The sequence below is a fragment of the Sturnira hondurensis genome, unplaced genomic scaffold (genome assembly GCF_014824575.4).
Source record: "Sturnira hondurensis isolate 20B ecotype Veracruz unplaced genomic scaffold, ASM1482457v3 Scaffold0024990, whole genome shotgun sequence".
In the NCBI taxonomy this organism is placed as follows: Eukaryota; Metazoa; Chordata; class Mammalia; order Chiroptera; family Phyllostomidae; genus Sturnira; species Sturnira hondurensis.
This window is the reverse complement of record NW_028097621.1, coordinates 834,149-853,787: the sequence shown is the minus strand read 5'-3', so window position 1 is coordinate 853,787 and position 19,639 is coordinate 834,149. Positions and strand designations below refer to the sequence as shown.

Sequence of the window (19,639 nt, the reverse complement as noted above, 5' to 3'; positions counted from 1 at the left end):
CCCCACCTTCCCATCTCTCTAAAAATAAATAAATAAAATCTTTTAAAAGACTACATTGTAACAAAATAGAGAACAGGTATAGCTTCTGAAAATGGAATTGGGAAGAAATTTCTTCCACTTCCAAGGATGTTGTAACACAGGATGAGCTGACTTCTTGGTGGGAACTGATGGATTACTATAGTTGATTTTAAATTTCTCCTGCCAAGGAGGAGAGAATATAGTGATAGGTCAAGAAGGATCAGCAAACATTAAAAAATATATGTCTCACTCTTTCTGGCATATTGTGGGAGGTGGGGATGAAGGATTTCAGTACCAGAATCTATAACTTATCCCACTGCAAAGAGTACATCCAGGCACCTCCTTTATTTTTCCTCCCAATCCCTCCAGATCTTTGAGGAAGACTCTTTTTCAGGGTCATTGTCACTGTCTCTTCATGGTGCTCTCTATGTATGACTCCAGCAAGAAGATAGTTTCATCCACCTGGATCTCACTGGCATCCAACCTGAGTGAAAAAGTGAAAGCATCTTCTCAGACTGAACATTTATTAGCATATTTGTGATTAGAGATGGGGCTGGGTGTGGCCATGGAGAAAAGCCTGGTTACCCTTGAGAGTTCTGGGTACAAAGCAGGAGAACCAATAGATCATTCTCCCATTTACTGAGCATCTCTTAAATGCCAGGCACTGTGGGAATTGCCAAGGATTCAAAAGAGGTAGCCTCTGTCCTACAAGAAGTTAAAGCTGTAACTTATGAGAAGAAACAATAGCACATGTAAAGGCCAAAGTATAAAAGGATCTCGAGTGTTTTAAAATAGAAGCTGAGAGTGGCTGAGGCTAAGTGTGTAGTGATTAGGAATAGAAGAGAACTTTCACAACATGATTGAAGCCATCTATAAAAACTCCACAGCTAATATCATACTTAATGGTGAAAAACTGAAAGCTTTTTCCTTAAGATCAGGAATAAAACAAGGATGTCTGTTTCTCACTTTCATTCAACCTTTTACTATAGGTTCTAGTGAGGGCAATTAGTTAAGAAAAAAATAAAAGGCATTCAGATTGATATGATCCTATATATAGAAAAATCTCAAAGGATCTGCAAACAAAAAATGAGTCAACAAACTTTTTTTTTAAAGATTTAATTTTTTTTTAGAGAGAGGAGGAGGGGAGAAAGAGGGAGAGAAACATCAATGTGTGGTTGCCTCTCATGTGTCCCACACTGGGGACCTGGCCAGCAACCCAGACATGTGCCCTGGACTGGGAATCAAACTGGAGACCCTTTGGTTTGCAGACTCATGCTCAATCCATTGAGCTACACCAGCCAGGGAGAGTCAACAAATTCTTAAAAATTGCAGGATATAACATCAAAACACAAAATTAGGTTTATTCCTGTACACTGTCAATTAATTCAAAAAATGAAATAACGAAAATGCTAAAATAGCATCAAAACATAAAATACTTAGGAATAAATTTAACAAAAGTAGTACTGGACCTAAACATGGAAAATGACAAAACATCATTGAGACATTAAAGACAAATAACAGGAAAGATGTCCCATATTCATGGGTTGGAAATTTAATATTGTTAAGATAGCAACACTCCCCAAAGTAATCTACAGATTCAAAGCAATCCCTATTAAGGCGAATGGTGAGAAGTAAAAGGAAATGAAGATGGAGAAAGAGGCAGTTATGAAACTGTAAAAAGTTCTAAACGTTACATCAAGGAGGCTCGTCTTTATACTACAAATATAGGAATTTATAAAGCATTTAAAGTAGGAGAGTGATATCAATCATTTTAAAGATAGTAACTGTGAGAGCTTTTAAGAGATGGTTGGCAGGGGATGAGGAGGGGTAGTGGTGATTGTGAAGACCTAGGAAGGGTTTTGAAGGCCTGCCTAGGGGCCAAGATGAAAGGCCAGATTTGAGCCCTGGTTGGCGTAGTTCAGTGGATTGAGTGTGGGCTGCGAACCAAAGGGTAGCCGGTTCAATTCCTACTCAGGGCACATGCCAGGGTTGCAGGCCAGATCCCCAGTGGGGGCCACGTGAGAGGCAACCACAAGTTGATGTTTCTCTTTCTCCCTCCCTTCACCTCTCTCTAAAAATAAATAAATAAAATCTTAAAAAAAAGAGAGAAAAGGCCAGATTTGAGACACATTACTGAAGTTGTTCACATCACAACTTCGGTGAACAAGAGTGTGTGGTGAGGAAGAAGCTGAGAATCTCTTCAGAGTTTTCAGATTGGGGAAATAGGTAAATTAAATTCCATTACCTGAACTTAAAAGAAGACAGTGAGTTTAGGTTTGGTTGTATTAACTTGGAGAGGTGGATTTGTCTCAAAGGTATTTTGAAACATAAGTTGGAAGTGTATGATGCTTACTTGTTGACATTACGTTTTAGAGTCTCTAGCTGTTGGCGTTCAGGGGCTGTGATCATCTCTTCTATTTCCTGTAGCTGTGCCGCCTCTGCACCTGTAGCCTGCATAGATGCAATGATGGCTTCTACCCTCTGAGACTTTTCTAGTAGACGCCTGTCAGACAAACACAACTCTGAGGCTTGTCACCTAACCATGGAGATTTACTCATTAGCCTTGGGGCATAACTCCCCCTTGACCACATTCCTGGCCAAAGTGGATAATGTCACCCTCCAAGGATGTTTTCTATAAACTTAATTAGAAATGTGACTTCACTCCTGAAACTCTTATTGTCTCTCATTTGCACTGTAAGTTTGGTGATGGTTTGTACATTTCTCTTTAATATACAAAATTATTTCACTGGGGGTATATTAGAAAAGTATAGGCTCATGCATTATTTATACCAACCTAAGCCAACAATTCAATACAATGAAACTGGTTATTGTCTCTACTGGTTTCTATTTCTATAGGAAATTTCTCCTCAAGCCTTTGACCTTGAAAAATGTATAATTACTAAACTAAAATGCTACTCACTTGTTCTCTTTGGTTTCAAATTGTCTCCTTTCTATCAGGTTGGCTATGCTCTGAGGAGAAAGAAGACAAAAAATGCATGTAGTTCTGTTTAAGTAGCTCAGGTAAAATGGCTAAAGGGGGCCTGAGAGTAAAACTAGTTTGTGTGGAGGGAATACAGAAAAGGTCCAGAGGAATTACCTTGTAGCACCTGTGCAGCAACATTCGGGCAGCTGAGAGGATGTTCACAGTATATAAATAGAAAGTCCTGGAAGGGGCATGGTCTGGTGTTTTGGGAATTTCCTACTTGTTCACAGAAAAGAAAAATCAGAGAAATTAGACTGTTCTTCAGAACTAGCAAAGTAAACATTTGTCTCAAGTGACACTACTATCCTCTCTTCTTTCCTTTCCCCCAGTCATTTAGCATCTGTGTTTATGGCATAATCAGACACAAGGAGAACTGGGCTGCTGTTTTTTTCCATTTGACTATCAACAACTTGAGTGAAGAAGAGAAGGCAACTAACATTTACTGAGCAATTCTTTTGTGCCATGTAGATGATAGTTGATCTTTACCACAAACCACATTTTTTCTTTATTACCATCATCCATCACCATTTTATAGGTGGAAAAATTACAGTGGGTAATTTGCTCACTGTAACTAGGTAGGTCGCAGAGTTATGATTCTAACTCCAAAGTCCATTTTATCTCCTTATAGGGCCTATTACATGGCTCTGCATATAGTAAGAACTCACTAGATGTTGTTGATAGATTTAATCAATAATAAACTTAAGGTTCAAGGAAACGGCAAATTAGAGACGAGGAGCTAAAGAAAAAGGGTGATTTTTTATTCTTTCCTACGTGGTCAATTATAGCCCCACAATTATCTTTCAAGTGCTTGCTGTATCTTTATTAATCCTTTTCCCCCCCTCTGTCTCAGAGCTAGATACAGAGTTTGTTTGGGGTTTAGGTGCTTGCCTCAGGAGTTTCACTCTTGGTTGATTTTTAAATCATTGGTTACCTGGAGTGATATGAAATTTTCTGAGAGCATCTTATAAAGCATATCCTTTGCCTCCTTTGCTGGAATCATTGCAAAGTCTTCTACCTGCTTCTGTTCCAGGTGTTTCTTTTGCAAAACTAGACGAAATATTCTGGCACAACGAGACCCAAATCTGGAAAGAAATGAAGAAAGCAAATGGCATGCCAACATATATCAGCTTTAGCTCCTAGTCACAGATGGTGGTTGTTGTTTGCATGTGTGGAGCCAGGACCAGAGAAGAACGGCAATCAGAATTCTTTCACAACTTCACAGGTTGATGATAGTGCTGTTAATCATAAGGTAGTCACCGACTGCTGCCACACTTGAGCACCTCAGTTCCTGCCCTGGTAAATAAAAGCTTTAGGAAGGCTGGTTAATTGATACCACTGGGAATTGAGCAGGAGGATATTTAGGATGAAGAGTAGTAGTAGATGGGATCCAAAGCAGTTGAGTGGAAAAATGTGGCAAGATATGCCAAGGTATGCCTATGCTGGCTGCTTACATAATGATTACATTACTTGTTCAAACAGGGCATGGAAAGGAAGTGTCTGACCCCAACCCCAAACAGGGTGACCCTCTTACCTCTCCTGTACAACGGACTCCAGACTGGCTCTGGCTAGGGATCCAAGAGCCTTATGCAGGTCTTCATGTAGAGGATTAAGGTTATTCAATAATGTTTTGGCCTGGTCATTGTGATCTTAGTTTTATTCCCAAGTCTCTAATTTAGAATTTAAATGTTATTTGTTTTTCACATTGATCACATTTATGGTAAATAAGTATTTCTAAACCTTAATTAACTATGGTGTTCAAATCAGGATTTAGCTTAACAAAAATGTGGTTAATTAAAAGTCCTTTTTACTTATCATCAATGTGTTAGTTAACTTATTTAGTATACTAAATATTATCAAACCCTTTCTTTCCTAAGTCACCACTCTCTTTCACAGTCTGGATGCTTGACTGTAAGGTAATCACTGGTAAGGATACTGATGATGTACATTCCTCCACCACTGTCACCAGACTTTCCAACAAACTCTAGCTATTAAAAAAAAAGAGAGAGTATGTGTGTGTGTTAACTGAATGGAAAATCCAGTGATTCTCGTTAAGAAGCTAAGCTAGCCAAGAGTTTGTAGAAGGTAACCCTCTTATTGTCTCAGTTGGCTATGTAGAGAATGAGGCTATAAGAGAATGATACCAATGAAATAAATCATAAACATAGCAGAAAAAAGAGATAAACAACAAAAAAGCAAAAACAGACTTACTGGATCATCTGCCAGCAGAGTGAGATATTGATCAAGAATTTGCTTAGAGATGTTATAGCCGACAGGTAGGGATCTGAAGATCTATGGGAACAAAGAGAGACAGGGAAAATGGGTTTGGGAACTTAGAATTGCTGACATCACTAAAATAAAGATGTTTTAATTTTAGATACCACAATATAAAAATATCTAAAACTACAGCAGCATTGTTTGTAACAGTAAAAATCTAGAAATAATCCAAATATCCAATAGTAAGATGAAATGGATTAAAATAAAAAACAGCATAGTCACTACGTGGAATATGATATAGCTATTATAAATAAGACAGATCTATAACTGATGTGAAAAGAAGGTGTATTATCATGCTGGCATGTGAAAAATGCAAGTTTAGAACAGTAGATAGAGTATAATCCATTACTTTTTTGGTTAATATATATATAAATATACCTACACATATGTGAGATATATAAAAAAAGGTCTGAATAAAGATACATATCAAACTATTAACAAAGATCTTTGAGGTTGGAATTATGCAAAACTATGTACAGGGTCTAGCAGAAGTAATGCCTGCTTGAGTGTGGTTGTTAGGGTAATAATTTACAGTTTTAATTTGAACCTAAAATGTCATATGGTGTGCTTGTGTGTGATATTGTTATGTTACAGAATTATATGCTTATGATTTTGTAATAAAAGAGGGGCGTTATTTATGCCAGACGCTGTATATATTTAAATTGAGGTATGTTACATATATAGAAGCACAGGTCTTAAGGATTTAATTTGATGAGTGATGAAAATTGTATATACCCATTTAAGTATCATCTGCAATAAGATATAGAACATATTCAGCATTCCTGAAAGTTTGGTGAACTACACCTTTTATTTTTTAATCCTTACCTGAGGACTTTTAGAGAGAGGGGTGGGGAAGAGAGAGAGAAACACTGATTGGTTGTCTCTCATATGCACCCTGACCAGGGGGATCCAACCTTCAACCTAGGTATGTGACCTGACCAGGGACTGAACCTGCAACCTTTCAGTCCATGGGATAACACTCCAACCAACTGAGCCATGCTGGCCAGGGTGGAACTACAACTTTTAAAAAATTATACATGTCTATGCAGTTTGAATATAGGTCATGTAATTACTTTTATCATCAGAAAAAGAAAACCTTTAATTTTTTTGTTATACAAGTTTTTTTATATAAACAATGTAAAAGTTTACTAAATATATTTTATATGGAAAAATATAATTATGAAAGTAAGAATATTACTCTAGAATATTAGAAAATAAACATATTAGAAACATTAAATATTAACATTTTAAGAAACAGATATAATAAAACATTTAAAATGTGCAAAACTAATATATTGAAAAAAACAAATATAAGGAGCCAAATAATGTCCTGAGCACTAAAGCTCGCAGTTTCCAAATAGTGCATTCTTAGAATGGGAATAGTTTGTACTTAGAATGGGAATAGTTTGTACAATAGTTTGACTAATACAATACTATAGGTTTTTGTAGGCTGGATCCAAGACACCAACTATTTTGGTACCTACTACCTGAAGGTAATCCCCATCTCACCTTAAACAACAAAGACTCACTCTTTTAAGGCTCCAAGCTCAACCTAATAACACGCTGTATGTTATAATACCCAAGAACCTGTCAGAAAAGTAGTACATCAAACTCACCTCATTGGAAGACAATGGCTGAGTGAAGGGGGCGCTAGAGCGAGTGGTAACCTCACTCATCCGAAGCATGGTCCTCACAATCTCACTGCTGGTCTATATTTGAAAAGTGAACTAGAATTCAGAATTCATTCTTCTGTGTTGGCTCTGGCTATATATCTATGGCTACATCTGGCAAATAAGAATGTCCCTGACGGTCACTGCCCCACCCACATAGATATCACCTGGTCCATCCTGTTGGCAACTGCGCTGACAATGGCTTGGTCTCGGAAGTGCTGGTGGAATCTGTCAAGGTTTGCCTGCCAATAAATTCCATCATCTGGAGTGGGCTGAGGAGGAAAAAAGGATTAGAAGCATCTAGATGTAGTGAAGAATTTTCTGCATAGAAATGGAGATCACATGGCAGGTTAGCAACAGGGGAGTGGGAAGAGGAGAAGAGGGGAGAAGGTACAGAGAATAAGTAGCATAGACGGTAGGTAGAAAATAGATGGGGGGGAGGGCAGGAATAGTATGGAAAATACAGAATCTAAAGAACTTGTGACACATGGACATGAACGAAAGGGGGAAATGGTGGGGGAGGGGTGTACAGGGTGGAGGGGAATGAAGGGGGGGAATGGGACAACTGTAATGGCATAATCAATAAAATATATTTAAAAAAAAGAATTTTCTGGTGGGGAGCTTGGATTGAACTAGTCACCATTTCTTTTCCTATACAGTAGCAACAGATTGGCTGCAGAAAAATCATCCAGTCAAGTGGACTAGTGCCTCAATAAATTCAGTCTCAGACCAGATTCTCTAAGCCCACCTCCAACATTTTTCTCTCTACTTATATTTTTACTCTTCTCCAGTGTCCTCAGATCTCTCACTTACCCCACCCTTACCACTCTCAGCAGATGACCTTGCATCTTATTTCAGAGAGAAAACAGAAGCCATTAGGCCAGAACTCATTCAACTTTGTGCACATACCCATTTCTTTCTTTCCTTAATTAAAAAAAAATTATATATATTCTTTCTTTCTTTCTTTCTTTCTTTCTATCTATCTATCTATCTATCTATCTATCTAGGGGAATGGATGGAGAGAGGGAAACATCAATGTGTGGTTGCCTCTTGAGTGGCCCCTACTGAGGACCTGGCCAAAAACCCAGACATGTGCCTGACAGGGAATTGAACCAGCAACCCTTTGGTTCACAGGCCAGTGCTCAATCCACTGAGCTACCCCAGCCAGGACTCTTTCTTTCTTTTTTAATTTCACTTCTTTCACAGTGAAAAAAATGTTTCTCCTTTTACCTAAGGTTAATGCCCACAACGGTATGCTAGATTCTACCCTCTTCTGCATTCTCAGGGACCCAGCTCAGTTTTCCCTCCTCTCTCGATCTTCAGCTTTTCTTTCTTTACTGTCTTTTCCCCATCAGCCTTTATCTTATTCAAATCTATACTACTGTAAATAATTCTTCACACTATGCCTTTTCTTTTTTCTCATTTTCATTTTTGTCATAGCCAAGGTTTTCAAAGAGTTGACCATCCCAGCTGTATCCCCATTCACAGATGTACTTAACCCATTTCCAGCACTGTACTGAATGAAATGCAAAGGTCCCTGAGGACCTCCTTGTTATTAAGTTCAAAGAAGACTTTCCAGTTCTGGCCTTTTTTGATCTTTCTGAAACATATGACATAGCTGGACATTTTTTCTTTTTAAGTCTTTGTGGCCCTTGGATTTTATGGCACCATTCTTTTTTTCTTTTTTCTTTTTTTAAATATTTTATTTATTTATTTTTAGAGGGGAAGGGAAGGGAAGAAGGAGAGAAGTACCAATGTATGGTTGCCTCTCATGAGTCCCCTGCTGAGAACTGTCATGCAACCCAGGCATGTGCCCTGGCTGGGAATCGAACCGCGATTGTGTGGTTCGCAGGCCTGCGCTCAATCCACTGAGCTAAGCCAGCCAGGGCCATTCTTTTTTTCTTTTTTCATTTCCTAATTTTAAATTTTTTAAAAAACTGGGACTTCCGCCAAGATGGAGGTGTAGGTGGAAACACTGTGCCTTCTCCCACAACCAAGTTTGAATATAACAAAGGTTTGGTAAACAAAGACACAGCCAAAGAACAGAAAATTGAACTATACGGAAGTCCAACAACAATGAACCATTCAACCCAGACCAGTAAGAGGGGCGGAGCCAGCAGCACAGCAGGGTCTGGCAGGAAAGATCCCCCGACCCAGCCACGCAGGCAGCTGGAGTAGCAGCAGGTGGCAGCGAGGACCCAGTGAGGGTGCGGGGCAGGCTGGCCACGGTCACACATTAGAGAGCAGAGAGGCCAGCAGAGGAGTGGGCAGCGAGGCAGACTGAGCAGGCCTCAGCGGGCGAACCCACTGAGTGCGCAAAGCAGCGGGCCGACCACAGTCGCACATTCGAGTGCAGTGGGACAAATGCGCAGCCCCGGCGGCGGGAGGAGGCAGACTGGACCACCATTGCTTTCCTTTGACCCTGCCCCCACATACAGCACCACAACCCAGCTACTGAGTTGCCCTGCTCTAGTGAACACCTAGGGCTCCGCTCCTCATACATAACAGGCACGAACAGTCCAAAATATGGCTCAAGAAGAACTCAAAGCCCCAGAGCCAATAACTCTAACCAAAAAAGAAATAGCAAACCTCTCAGATGCACAGTTCAAAACACTGGTGATCAGGATGCTCACAGAACTGGTTGATTCTAATCACAAATTAGAGGAACATATGAAGGCTAAACTAATTGAAATGAAGGGAAATGCCCAGGAAACCAATAGTGATGGAAAGGAAACTGGGACTCAGATCAAGGGAGTGGACCAGAAGGAAGAAAAAAATGACCAAACAGAAAAATATGAAGAAACAAGAATTCAAAAAAATGAGGAGAGGCTTAGGAACCTCTAGGACATCTTGAAATGCTCCAACATCCGAATTATAGGAGTACCAGAAGGGGAAAAGAAACAGCCACAACTGGAAAACTTATTTGAACAAATAATAAAGGAGAACTTCCCCAGTCTGGCAAAGGAAACAGACTTCTAGGAAATCCAGGAAGCTCAGAGAGTCCCAAAGAAGTTCGACCCAAGAAGGAACACACCAAGGCACATCATAATTATATTAGCTAAGATTAAAAGGAAGGAGAGAATCCTAGAAGCAGCAAGGGATAAGGGGACAGTCACCTACAAAGGAGCGCCCATCAGAATGTCAGCGGATTTCTCAAAAGAGACCTTACAGGCAAGAAGGGGCTGGAAAGAAGTATTCCAAGTCATGAAATCCACAGACCTACATTCAAGATTGCTCTATCCAGCAAAGCTTTCATTTAGAATCGAAGGACAGATAAAGTGCTTCTCAGAGAACATCAAATTCAAGGAGTTCATGATCACCAAGCCCTTATTATATGAAATGTTAAAGGGACTTATCTAAGAAAAAGAAGATGAAAAATATGAACAGTGAAAGGACAGCAAACTCACAGTTATTAACAACCACACCTAAAACAAAAGTAAACCAAGAGGACAGCTAGATCAGGAGCGGAACCATAGAAATGAAGAACACAAGGAGGGTTAGCAACAGGGGAGTGGGAGGAGGAGAAGGGGGGAGAAGGTACAGAAAATAGCATAGACAGTAGGTAGAAAATAGAGGGGAGGGCGAGAATAGTGGGGGAAATATAGAATCTAAAGAACTTGAGACACGTGGTCATAAACTAAAGGGGGGGCATGGTGGGGGAGGGGATGTGCAGGGTGGAGGGGAATGAAGGGAGGGAATAGAACAACTATAATGGTATAATCAATAAAATGTATTTTAAAAAAGGAAAAAAATAAATTTTTTCAAAAACTGACTTTAGAGAGAGGGGAAGGGAGGGAAAAGGGGAGAAAAACACTGATGTGAGAAACATTGATCAGTTGCCTCTCATACATGCCCCAATTAGGGGATGGAACCCACAATCTAGGCATGTGCCCTAATCTGTTATTGAACCCGAGACCTTAGTTTATAGGATGACTCCAACCATCTGAGCCACACTTGCCAGGGCCTGACATCATTCTTTATTGTGCTCCTCCTAACCATTCTGACTACATTTCCTCAACCTGCACAATTCCTTTGCCAGATGCCACCTATAAATACTGATGTTCCTCAGGGTTCTGTCTATAGTCATATTTTTTTGACTCTACGTATTGCGCTTAGGTGATTTTACCTGTTCTTGAGGTTTTAACAATTGATGTACTCCTAAATCTATTAATTCTAGAACACTATCAAGTTCCAAATGCATAGACTCAACTATTTGACATTTGCATCTGTTCCTTAAAACTGTTCTTTTTCAAAGTTCTCAGCTAACTATAACCAACCCAATTTCTTAAGCTAGAAACTTGATTATCATCACTAACCCCTTGCTCTCCCTCATAAACCATCCAATTACCAAGTTCTATCTAGTCTTTATATTTATCAAATATGTATTTTTCTTTATCTTGATTGACATTACCTTATTTCAGGCTCTAATTATGGCTCACCTTGATTATTACGATAGCCTCCTAACTGGTCTTCATTTCTTCTTTTTAATATAATGGATGCTACAAAAATGGTAACTAAAAGAATGAAGAGCCCTGGCTGGTGTAGCTCAGTGGATTGAGCGCGGGCCTGCGAACCACACGATCACGGTTCGATTCCCAGTCAGGGCACATGCCTGGGTTGCGGGTCAGTTCCCAGCAGGGGACTCACAAAAGGCAACCATACATCGATGTTTCTCTCCTTCTCTCCTTCCCTTCCTCTCTAGAGATAAATAAATAAAATAAAAATAAAAAAGAATGAAGAAACAAGAAACAAGAAAAGTAGGTTTTCTACTTTTAATCATGGTCCTTTTGCATCATTCTTCCCATTACTCAGAGAGCAGTGTTTTTTGTTTTTTGCTTTTTAACTTTTTTGGGGTCATAATTCCCTTGAAGACTATGAAATACTTCACAGAAAAATGCATATGCATAAATTCCGGTGGACTCTTTGAAATCCAAGGAGTTACACAAGTTATGAACCACTCTACTATAGTAAAATACAAATACAAATACTTTCTAAAATACAAATCTAGCCATTTTATTCCCCCGCTTAAAATTCATTAGTAGTTCCCCTGGCCTTCAGGATAGAGTTCACACCTCTTAGTCAGTCATGCAATATTTATTGATGTCTTGCTAATATTCCAGGTGCCAGAGTCAAGATACTTGAGGAACATATAGCCTACTGAGAGTACAAAAACAGAGTACACAAATAAAAATAATTTCAGCTACTTGTAAAGGCTATGAATATGAAATGGAAAAATGTGGTAGTGACTTAGGAAGAGGGTGGGCAATAATGCATGAACTGCAAGAAAATATGATTTAAAAGAGGCAACTATATAAAGATCTGTAGGGAAAGCATTTGAAGTTGAAGAATTATTACAGGCAAAGCCTGAAGACTACAAAGAGTTTGACATTTTTTTTTACCTCAAAAAAAATTGAAAGAGAGAGAGAGAGAAAGTAAGAGAAAGGGAGCGAGAGATCAATTTGTTGTTCCACTTATTTATGTATTCATTGGCTGATTCCTGTATATACCCTGACTTGGGGGTCAAACCTGCAACTCTGGTGTATTGGGATAGTGCTATCCAACTAAACTACTCAGCCAGGGCTAGTTTGACATGTCTGAGAAATGGAAAAAAAGCTGGAACACAGTGAGCAAGAAGATTGTGAAGTGCTGAGGTTGGAGAGTCTTGTCCCTAGGAAGTCAGGTAAGGCTTAATAATCCACAGTTAAGACTTGTATTTTGCCCTGGCTGGTGTAGCTCAGTAGATTGAGCATGGGCCTGTGAAGCAAAGGGTCGCTGGTTTGATTCTCAGTCAAGGCACATGCCTGGGTTGCAGGCCAGGTCCCCATTAAGGGATACGTGAGAGACAACCACACATTGATGTTTCTCTCCCACTCTTTCTCCTTCCCATCCTCTCTCTGTAAAAATAAATAAAATATATTAAAAAAAGACTTGTATTTCTTCTAAGACTAATGGGAAGCTTTTAAAGGATTCTAAATCAGTGACATGTTGGGATTAAAGGGAAAAATCTTAGAAACTAATTTTGGCTTTTAATAGGTACGAATGCAGGAAGTGAGACCATGTAGGAGAGTATTGGCAAAGTTTTGAATAGAGATGGTAGTGGTTTGGACTAGGATGATAGCAGTGGAAATGGTGAGAAAGAGTTGGAGTTCAGGTAATTTTGGAAAATGGGCTGACAGGTTGTACTGGGGAACTGGATGGTTCCTAGGATTTTGGCTCAAGCAAATGGCGGTGTCCTAGGTAGCTAGCATAGGTGGTGTTCCTTACTAAAACAAGGAAAGCTGAGAGAGTAGATATTTGGGTTGGAGGAAAGCAATTATTCTGTTTTGGCTGTACTGAATTTGAGATGCTTATTAGACATCTTCATAGAGACACTGAAAAAGTGTTGGAAGATAAAAGCTCAGGCTTACATATAGCTTTCTAGATGCATTTCTTACTACTGGCTCTCATGGGTCTCTATGTCCCAGCTATTCTGAATAACATAAACTTTTTGTAAGCTGCTCCCCCCCTTTTTACATAAGTTGCTACCTCTGTCCAGTGAGTGAAATGAGTTAAGCCACAGAAGGGAATCAGCAATGGAGTTCACTCACTCTTCATTAGTCTATTGCTGGCTAATATTTAATGTAGTTCAAAATCCACTATATACTATACTTCTCAACCCAGCTATCTTTAAAGGCTCTTGGGGCTTATCTTAGTGCTCCTTCTGGCATGCCACAGGGTGAGGACTCCTCATCAAAATGCCCCATTACCTCTTTGTTATCTGTGGTATGTTTTGGTTTCTTGGCCTTGGGCTCTCCAGTAGCATCATCCTCTGATGATCTCCTCCTTTTACCTTTCCCTGCCAAATAAAACATTTGGAATAGCTAGGCTACATCTCATATGATGACAGGAAATGATCAAACATGAGAGCAGATGTGTCCCTATTCTAAAGACTTCTGCAGCTGCCTCTAGGTTAGAATTGCTCAGGAGATGGAGTAGCTATAAGAAACTTACGTAAATGATGAGGTGATCTGAAATTCAACATGTTAAAGAAGGAATTAATGACCTTAATCCCTCAAACTACTCCTGTTCAATTGTACAACGACAACTGAAGAGCTAATTGTTGAGAAGCTCGTATGATATGTTAAATAAGGACACTCTAATGCTTCCTTTTACAGCAAATGAACATCATCCTCCCACATATGCAAATCAGACACATAGAAGTCATTCTTGATACCTCTCTCCCTTACCATGTTTATATCTAATTTTTCAATGGTTTGTCTACATTTACTCTTGCCCCATCCTTTCTGCACATAAAAATCTTTAAAAATGCAAATTAGATTATGCCACTTCTCTGCTTAAAATCCTTTAGTGATTTTCCTGTTCTTAGGATAAAGAATAGATATTGTACGAAGTCTTGATAATCTAGCCCCTGCCTATCTCCCTTACTCTCAAGGCTCTCTTTCCTTTTTTCAACATGCTTTAACTGACCTTCTTTCACTTTCTCAAATACTTTTATTTGTTTCTCATTACATACTATTCCTTTTGTCAAAAATGCTTATCCTTTATACCCCTTTATACTTTACCTCTCTGGTTGGCTCCTACTTCTGTTTCAAATTTTAGGTCAAATACCACTTTCTATTTTTTAAAATTAATTTATTTATATTTTTAAAAGATTTTATTTATCTTTAGAGGGGAAAGGAAGAAGAGAGGAAGAGAAGTATCAATGTATGGTGGCCTCTTGTGTGTCCCCTGCAGGGAACTGGCCTACAACCCAGGCATGTGCCCTGATGGGAATTGAGCCATGGCTGTTTGGTTTGCAGGCCTGCACTCAATCCACCGAGCTACGCCAGCCAAGGCAAATACCACTTTCTTAAAGAAGCATTTGTCCCAAATCCCCAGATAACTATAGTCCTGCTACATATTTTCAAAACACCTCACACTTTTCTTTCATAGTGTTTATGACAGTTTGTTAGTTATATGCCTATGTGATTATTTAATTAATGTAAGTCTCCTATGATTAGCCTGAAGTCCCATAAATGCGAAGACAATAAAGGTTTTTCATATCTTACACCACAGTATCTGGCACAGTATAAATACTTGGTAACTGCTCGATTGATTCATTCATGTAATAATCACCGAGGAAGAATCCACAATTAGGGAAAATCACAGTTACAGGGGTCAAAATTCCTTACCTATCAAGCTCAGTTTAGGAACCAGGTACATGTCCTTTTCATTGATGACAAGAGTGGGGGCAGGTGGCAGTGGCCCAGGGTCTGAATTCTCAGTGACATGCACCAATGGGCAACGCTGCACAAAGTGTGTGTCTGCTAGTCGCACAAATGTGCTTGATACCTCAGCATAGTCCATGGTCTTGCCATCTGTACAACAGGAGAAAAGAGGCAGGTGAGATGGCCTAGGATAGCTGAGGGTCTGCTCCTGCAGCAAGCCAATTTACGCTTTTGCTAATAGCTATTGATATAGTACTAACCCTCCATTGTTTCTGTGAGCCGGTCTGCCACTTTCTTCACGAGATCTGACATTGTCATTTTGCCATTCAACAGCAACTCCTCAACAATAAGCTCTCCAGTGTCATTGTACAGTGTTTTGGCAGTATAGATGTAACGGGGATACCTGAGCATTCGCAACACCCGGCTGCACTGGGCTTCATATTCCACCATACCACGTCTGTACACTTGATATATCACCAGGTTATGTTGGATGAGGACACAAAGGGCTTTTTTAACCTAGATAAGACCCAAAAGAAAGAGAGAAAAGATCTGAAGACATAGCTTATTATTGCTGACAATTTTTGCCCAACAGTTTACTAAGCTTCAGGAGATGGCTGGATAAGAATCTCTGTGCTACCTTTCTCCTTCCATTGGAAGAGCTAATAAGAATCACACATCAATGGAAGAAATCAGGAAGATTCCTCGCTATGATGCTCATATTTCCTCTGATCTTTATCTTTCAAAGTACAATTTACTTCCCTTCTATTATTCTCATTCCTTAAAGGTAGTACTGAAATTCATAGACTCATTATGAAAAATGAGGTACAGCAAAGGAAGAGCAAAGATTTGCCTAAGAAGCAATGATGAGCCAAGAACACTTTGAGAAGCAGAACCTTGGGGTCTACATCTCATCCTTTCCCCACAAATAATACTGTTCTGATCCTAAAACAGGCTTTCAAAGGTACGTAAAAGAAACTGATGAAAATAAAAGCAATTTATATCATCCAAACATACCTGATCCAATGATGTTCCTGTGTCATGGACAATTACTCTTATTGGCTGGCTGCCAGTTCTGATTAGGTGGACTCCAATTTTTTCCACGATCTCTCCAAAATGCTCTTGCAGCAACAAAGAACATAGTTTAATTTCTGCTTGAGTCATCGTACTAAGGAATCTCAGAGCTGTAATGGAATTTAAAAAAAAAGGTCACTAGCCCTGGCTGGTGTGGCTCAGTGGATTGAGCACAGGCCTGTGAAGCAAAGGGTCGCCAGTTCGGTTCCCAGTCAGGGCACATACCTGGGTTGCAGGCCAGGTCCCCAGTAGGGGATACATGAGAGGCAACCACACATTGATGTTTCTCTCCCACTCTTTCTCCTTCCCATCCCTTTTCTCTAAAAATAAATAAATAAAATGTTTTTAAAAAAATCACTGTATACTGGGAAGTTTTTCTTTTATGTTGGGAGTAGAACTGCTAAGCATAAATTCACATACTTTGTAGAGGGTGATTTGATATTACATATCAAAAGCCTTAATATTTTGCATATATTCAACTTAATAATTTTGTTTTGGATACTTTGTTCTAAGGAAATAATAAAAAGATGTCACTGTAATTCTCCTTAGAATACTAACATACTGGAAACAACCTAAGGTCTAACAGTAAAGAATTAATTCAATAAATTATGGTATATCATACAATGGAATACTACTCCAACACTTAAAATTATGTATAATGTTTTAGCATAGAAAAGTGTTCACTAAATAAGAGAGCTACAAAGCAAAATGTAGAGGAAAATTCAATTAAGAAAAAATGCATGACTAAAAAAAGACTGGACTATACACTACATTTATTTTTATGAGATTGTGTGTGATTCTAATTTTCTATAAAGACTGGGTGTAAATTGGTTTTGCAATGTCACAGACTTTCAATTCTACACTTCACTGTTTGGAATAATTAAGGCCACTTTACAGCCTATTGGGAGTGAACAGGCAGTGTCATTCCCAGTCCATAAAGAGAATGGTAACTTAGAAAAGGAAATTAATAGGTAAAGGGAAGCTTCGCGACAGGGTGTTTCAAATAGGAAATGAGGTATGATGTTTGCAGGGCAGTATCTAATTTTGAAAATTCTACTTCTTCACAAAGTAGATACAAACAGATCATACTACATAATTACTTGCGTTTTTTTGTATCATCACAAGTGCTGCCAAACATTGGTTTGTTCATTCAGTTCTCCCAGTTCCTTAGAAGCCAAGCCTTTGCCTCTCAGCTTCAGCATCTCACCCACACATCTTTCGAGAAGCATCCCCTGACTGCCATTTTCGAAAAGGCCTTCCAAGGAGTTTGGTTCTAGCTCTGATCCATTGGTCCAGAGACAGGGCCGCCCTGTTCAGACGGCGTTTTCCACTCACCTCTGGGTCACTGCAGTTTAACGCCGCGAAGTTCCCCGCCACGGGTTCGTGCGGCTCCCTCTAACCGCCGTGGCAGAGAGGGAGCCGTTGGCTCTCTCACGCAAGGCTGACAAGGACTCGGAAAAAAGAAACGCGTAGGCCACTCTACCCCAGAATCTCGGTGGTTTCCAGGGACGCTCTTTCTTTCCTCTCGCTGGGAGGTTGGAGGACTGGCGAGGGGCTGTTGGAGAAGTGGCGGGTGGGTTTTCGGTTTTGTAGCTGCTAGGTGCTGGAGGAAGGCATTGGGGTCGCGATCTGCGCCGCCGCCTATTTGGGCCAGGCTGACTCACGTGACTGACAGAGCTCCGAAGCCACGGAGAGCATAGAGGAAGCAGCAGCGACGGCAGAGGCAGGAGGTAGTAGCCTGGCGAGGGATTGGCCGTTCGCCCTCTCGGACGGCCGCGGCGGAAGAAAAAAAATGGCGGAGGCCTCGGCAGCCGGGACCGGCTCAGGCACCGCCCTCGCGGAGCACAGGTTTTTCTGCCACTTTTGCAAGGGCGAAGTCAGCCCCAAACTACCGGTAAGAGCCCCGTGACTCCTGCACTCGGGCTTCGTTGTGGATTCCTCGCCTCTAAGTCCTGGAATGGGTTTTAAGTTTCCCGCATATCCCTGAAATCGGTTTCCCAAATACTGCTAACCACCGTTCTCTGGTCGTTACCCCATACACTGGGCGTCTGGGCCCTGGTTTCCTAACTCCCCGAATCCCCATCCCTCGGACGCTCCACCTGCCCCCTTCCTTCTCCTTTCTTTACCTCCGCCCACCATCTTTTTTCTTCCTTAGCAAGTTCTTCCCTGAAAACTCTCCTCTCAGTTTTCTTTCATTCTTCTTCACTTTGGCTCCTTGTTATGATGACTCTCCACCCCACTACATTCCGCTGTTGCTTCTCATGCTCCTTTATTTCTTTTTCCACTTCTCACCAGAACTTACCCACTCCCCATCTTTAGTGAATCAAAATAGCGGATTGATGATAGTCCCTGTTAGCACAGAAAGAGAGGGTGGAAGGTAACTGCGGCGGAGGGCAATTTTGTTACTCAGTGGTTTTCCAGGGTTCTTGTGAAAGTGAAAACAGCAGTGTACTTATGACTTGCAGAATGCCTGCGCTCCCTCTCACTATTGAAGGAAGTGGTTTTAGGAAGAAGGCAGGATATATTCAACTTGTCATGTTGCCAGGGGTGTCAGTACCCCATCTCGCTTATCAGCCCCTCTCCCTCATTCTGTCTTTACCTAATGAAAAGATCCAGGACAGAATGTAACTGAATCCTCTGACATAAATTGGTTTTCACCCGTTTCTGCTAGACTGTTAACCCTTAGAGAGGTAGTGTTAATGGTTGTGAAGAGAGTGCTTCTGCAGCATGCTAGCAAAACTCTGAAGCTGTTTGGGGTTGGGTTAAGGCTACTTCAGGGAGACCTACCCCCGGAGATTATGAATCCTTTGGCCAACCATCTTTAGGATTAGTTATGATGGTTCTACTTAGCAGTATAAAGGTTCAGTTTTCAGACAGGGTGGCTACCAAAAACTTAACTATTTATAGTGTCTCAGATAGTATCAATGAGAAGGCCTTCCGAAGCATGACTGTATGTCTTATTTCTTAGAAACAAAAATGGAGTCTGTGAGTAAGCATCTAAAGGGCGTTTTAACCGTATCACCTGAAAGTGCTTTTTCAGGCTTTTAGGCATTTTCTTTCCTTTCAACTCATAGTCATTTTCATCTTATGAAACAAAAAATTTTAACTTAGGTGCCTGAAAATCTTTTTTAGAAGAAAGGGTTTATTAGGCCACTGCTGGCCAAAAAGAAGACTGGTCTTTGGGCCTGAAGTCTAAATCACCAGCTGGTAGGAAAGACATGTCCGTTGTCTTGAGGTTTGTGAGCATTTTTATACATCAAGAGGATGTAAACTGGCTGAAAGTATTTACATTAACTATGGGCAAAGAGATGGGAGAGGGTGAAGTGGAGCCAGCTCTGGGATAGGCACAAAATCCACAAAAAGATATGTCTCCTCTTGTGGATTGGCTGTGGGCCACAGTCTGGAAAACCCACATG

General features: G+C 40.3%; 2 protein-coding genes across 6 annotated transcripts in view; one reads left to right on the top strand and one right to left on the bottom strand.

Annotated features, from left to right (window-relative positions):
• Positions 1–66: 66 nt before the first annotated feature.
• Positions 67–17,890, bottom strand: POLR3C (RNA polymerase III subunit C). Of its 4 annotated transcripts, XM_037039086.1 has the most exons (16): positions 17,559–17,642; positions 16,644–16,731; positions 16,167–16,333; positions 15,413–15,668; positions 15,117–15,302; positions 13,692–13,780; positions 7,113–7,217; positions 6,892–6,984; positions 5,210–5,290; positions 4,935–4,986; positions 4,533–4,593; positions 3,933–4,083; positions 3,116–3,217; positions 2,939–2,988; positions 2,372–2,521; positions 67–502 (listed from the first exon to the last, which is right to left on the bottom strand). In XM_037039086.1, the coding sequence occupies exons 3-16, from the start codon at positions 16,311–16,313 to the stop codon at positions 421–423; spliced, it is 1,605 nt and encodes a 534-aa protein (XP_036894981.1). In that variant the 5' UTR covers positions 16,314–16,333; positions 16,644–16,731; positions 17,559–17,642; the 3' UTR covers positions 67–420. The 4 variants fall into 4 exon arrangements, with proteins under 4 accessions (XP_036894981.1, XP_036894980.1, XP_036894983.1 ...); XM_037039085.1 differs by lacking the exon at positions 16,644–16,731 and having other exon boundaries at positions 17,559–17,890; XM_037039088.1 differs by lacking the exon at positions 16,644–16,731 and having other exon boundaries at positions 16,167–16,270; positions 17,559–17,646.
• Positions 17,891–17,994: 104 nt separating this feature from the next.
• RNF115 (ring finger protein 115) overlaps positions 17,995–19,639 on the top strand; it is a 94,446-nt gene continuing 92,801 nt past the window's right edge. The window contains exon 1 of one of the 2 annotated variants that reach the window (XM_037039089.1): positions 17,995–18,117. In XM_037039089.1, the coding sequence (XP_036894984.1) occupies positions 18,016–18,117 (102 nt within the window). In that variant the 5' untranslated portion in view covers positions 17,995–18,015. The remainder of the gene's footprint in view (positions 18,118–19,639) is intronic. The other variant, XM_037039090.1, reaches the window with a different exon arrangement.

Excerpts from the sequence above, each read along its gene's own strand:
- POLR3C (XM_037039085.1), bottom strand. The coding sequence starts at position 16,313 with ATGACTCAAGCAGAAATTAAACTATGTTCTTTGTTGCTGCAAGAGCAT. Across the intron at positions 4,084-4,532 it reads GAGTCCGTTGTACAGGAGAG|ATTTGGGTCTCGTTGTGCCA; the intron begins GTAAGAGGGTCA and ends ATTTCTTTCCAG. Across the intron at positions 2,522-2,938 it reads TTTGAAACCAAAGAGAACAA|GCGTCTACTAGAAAAGTCTC; the intron begins GTGAGTAGCATT and ends TTTGTCTGACAG.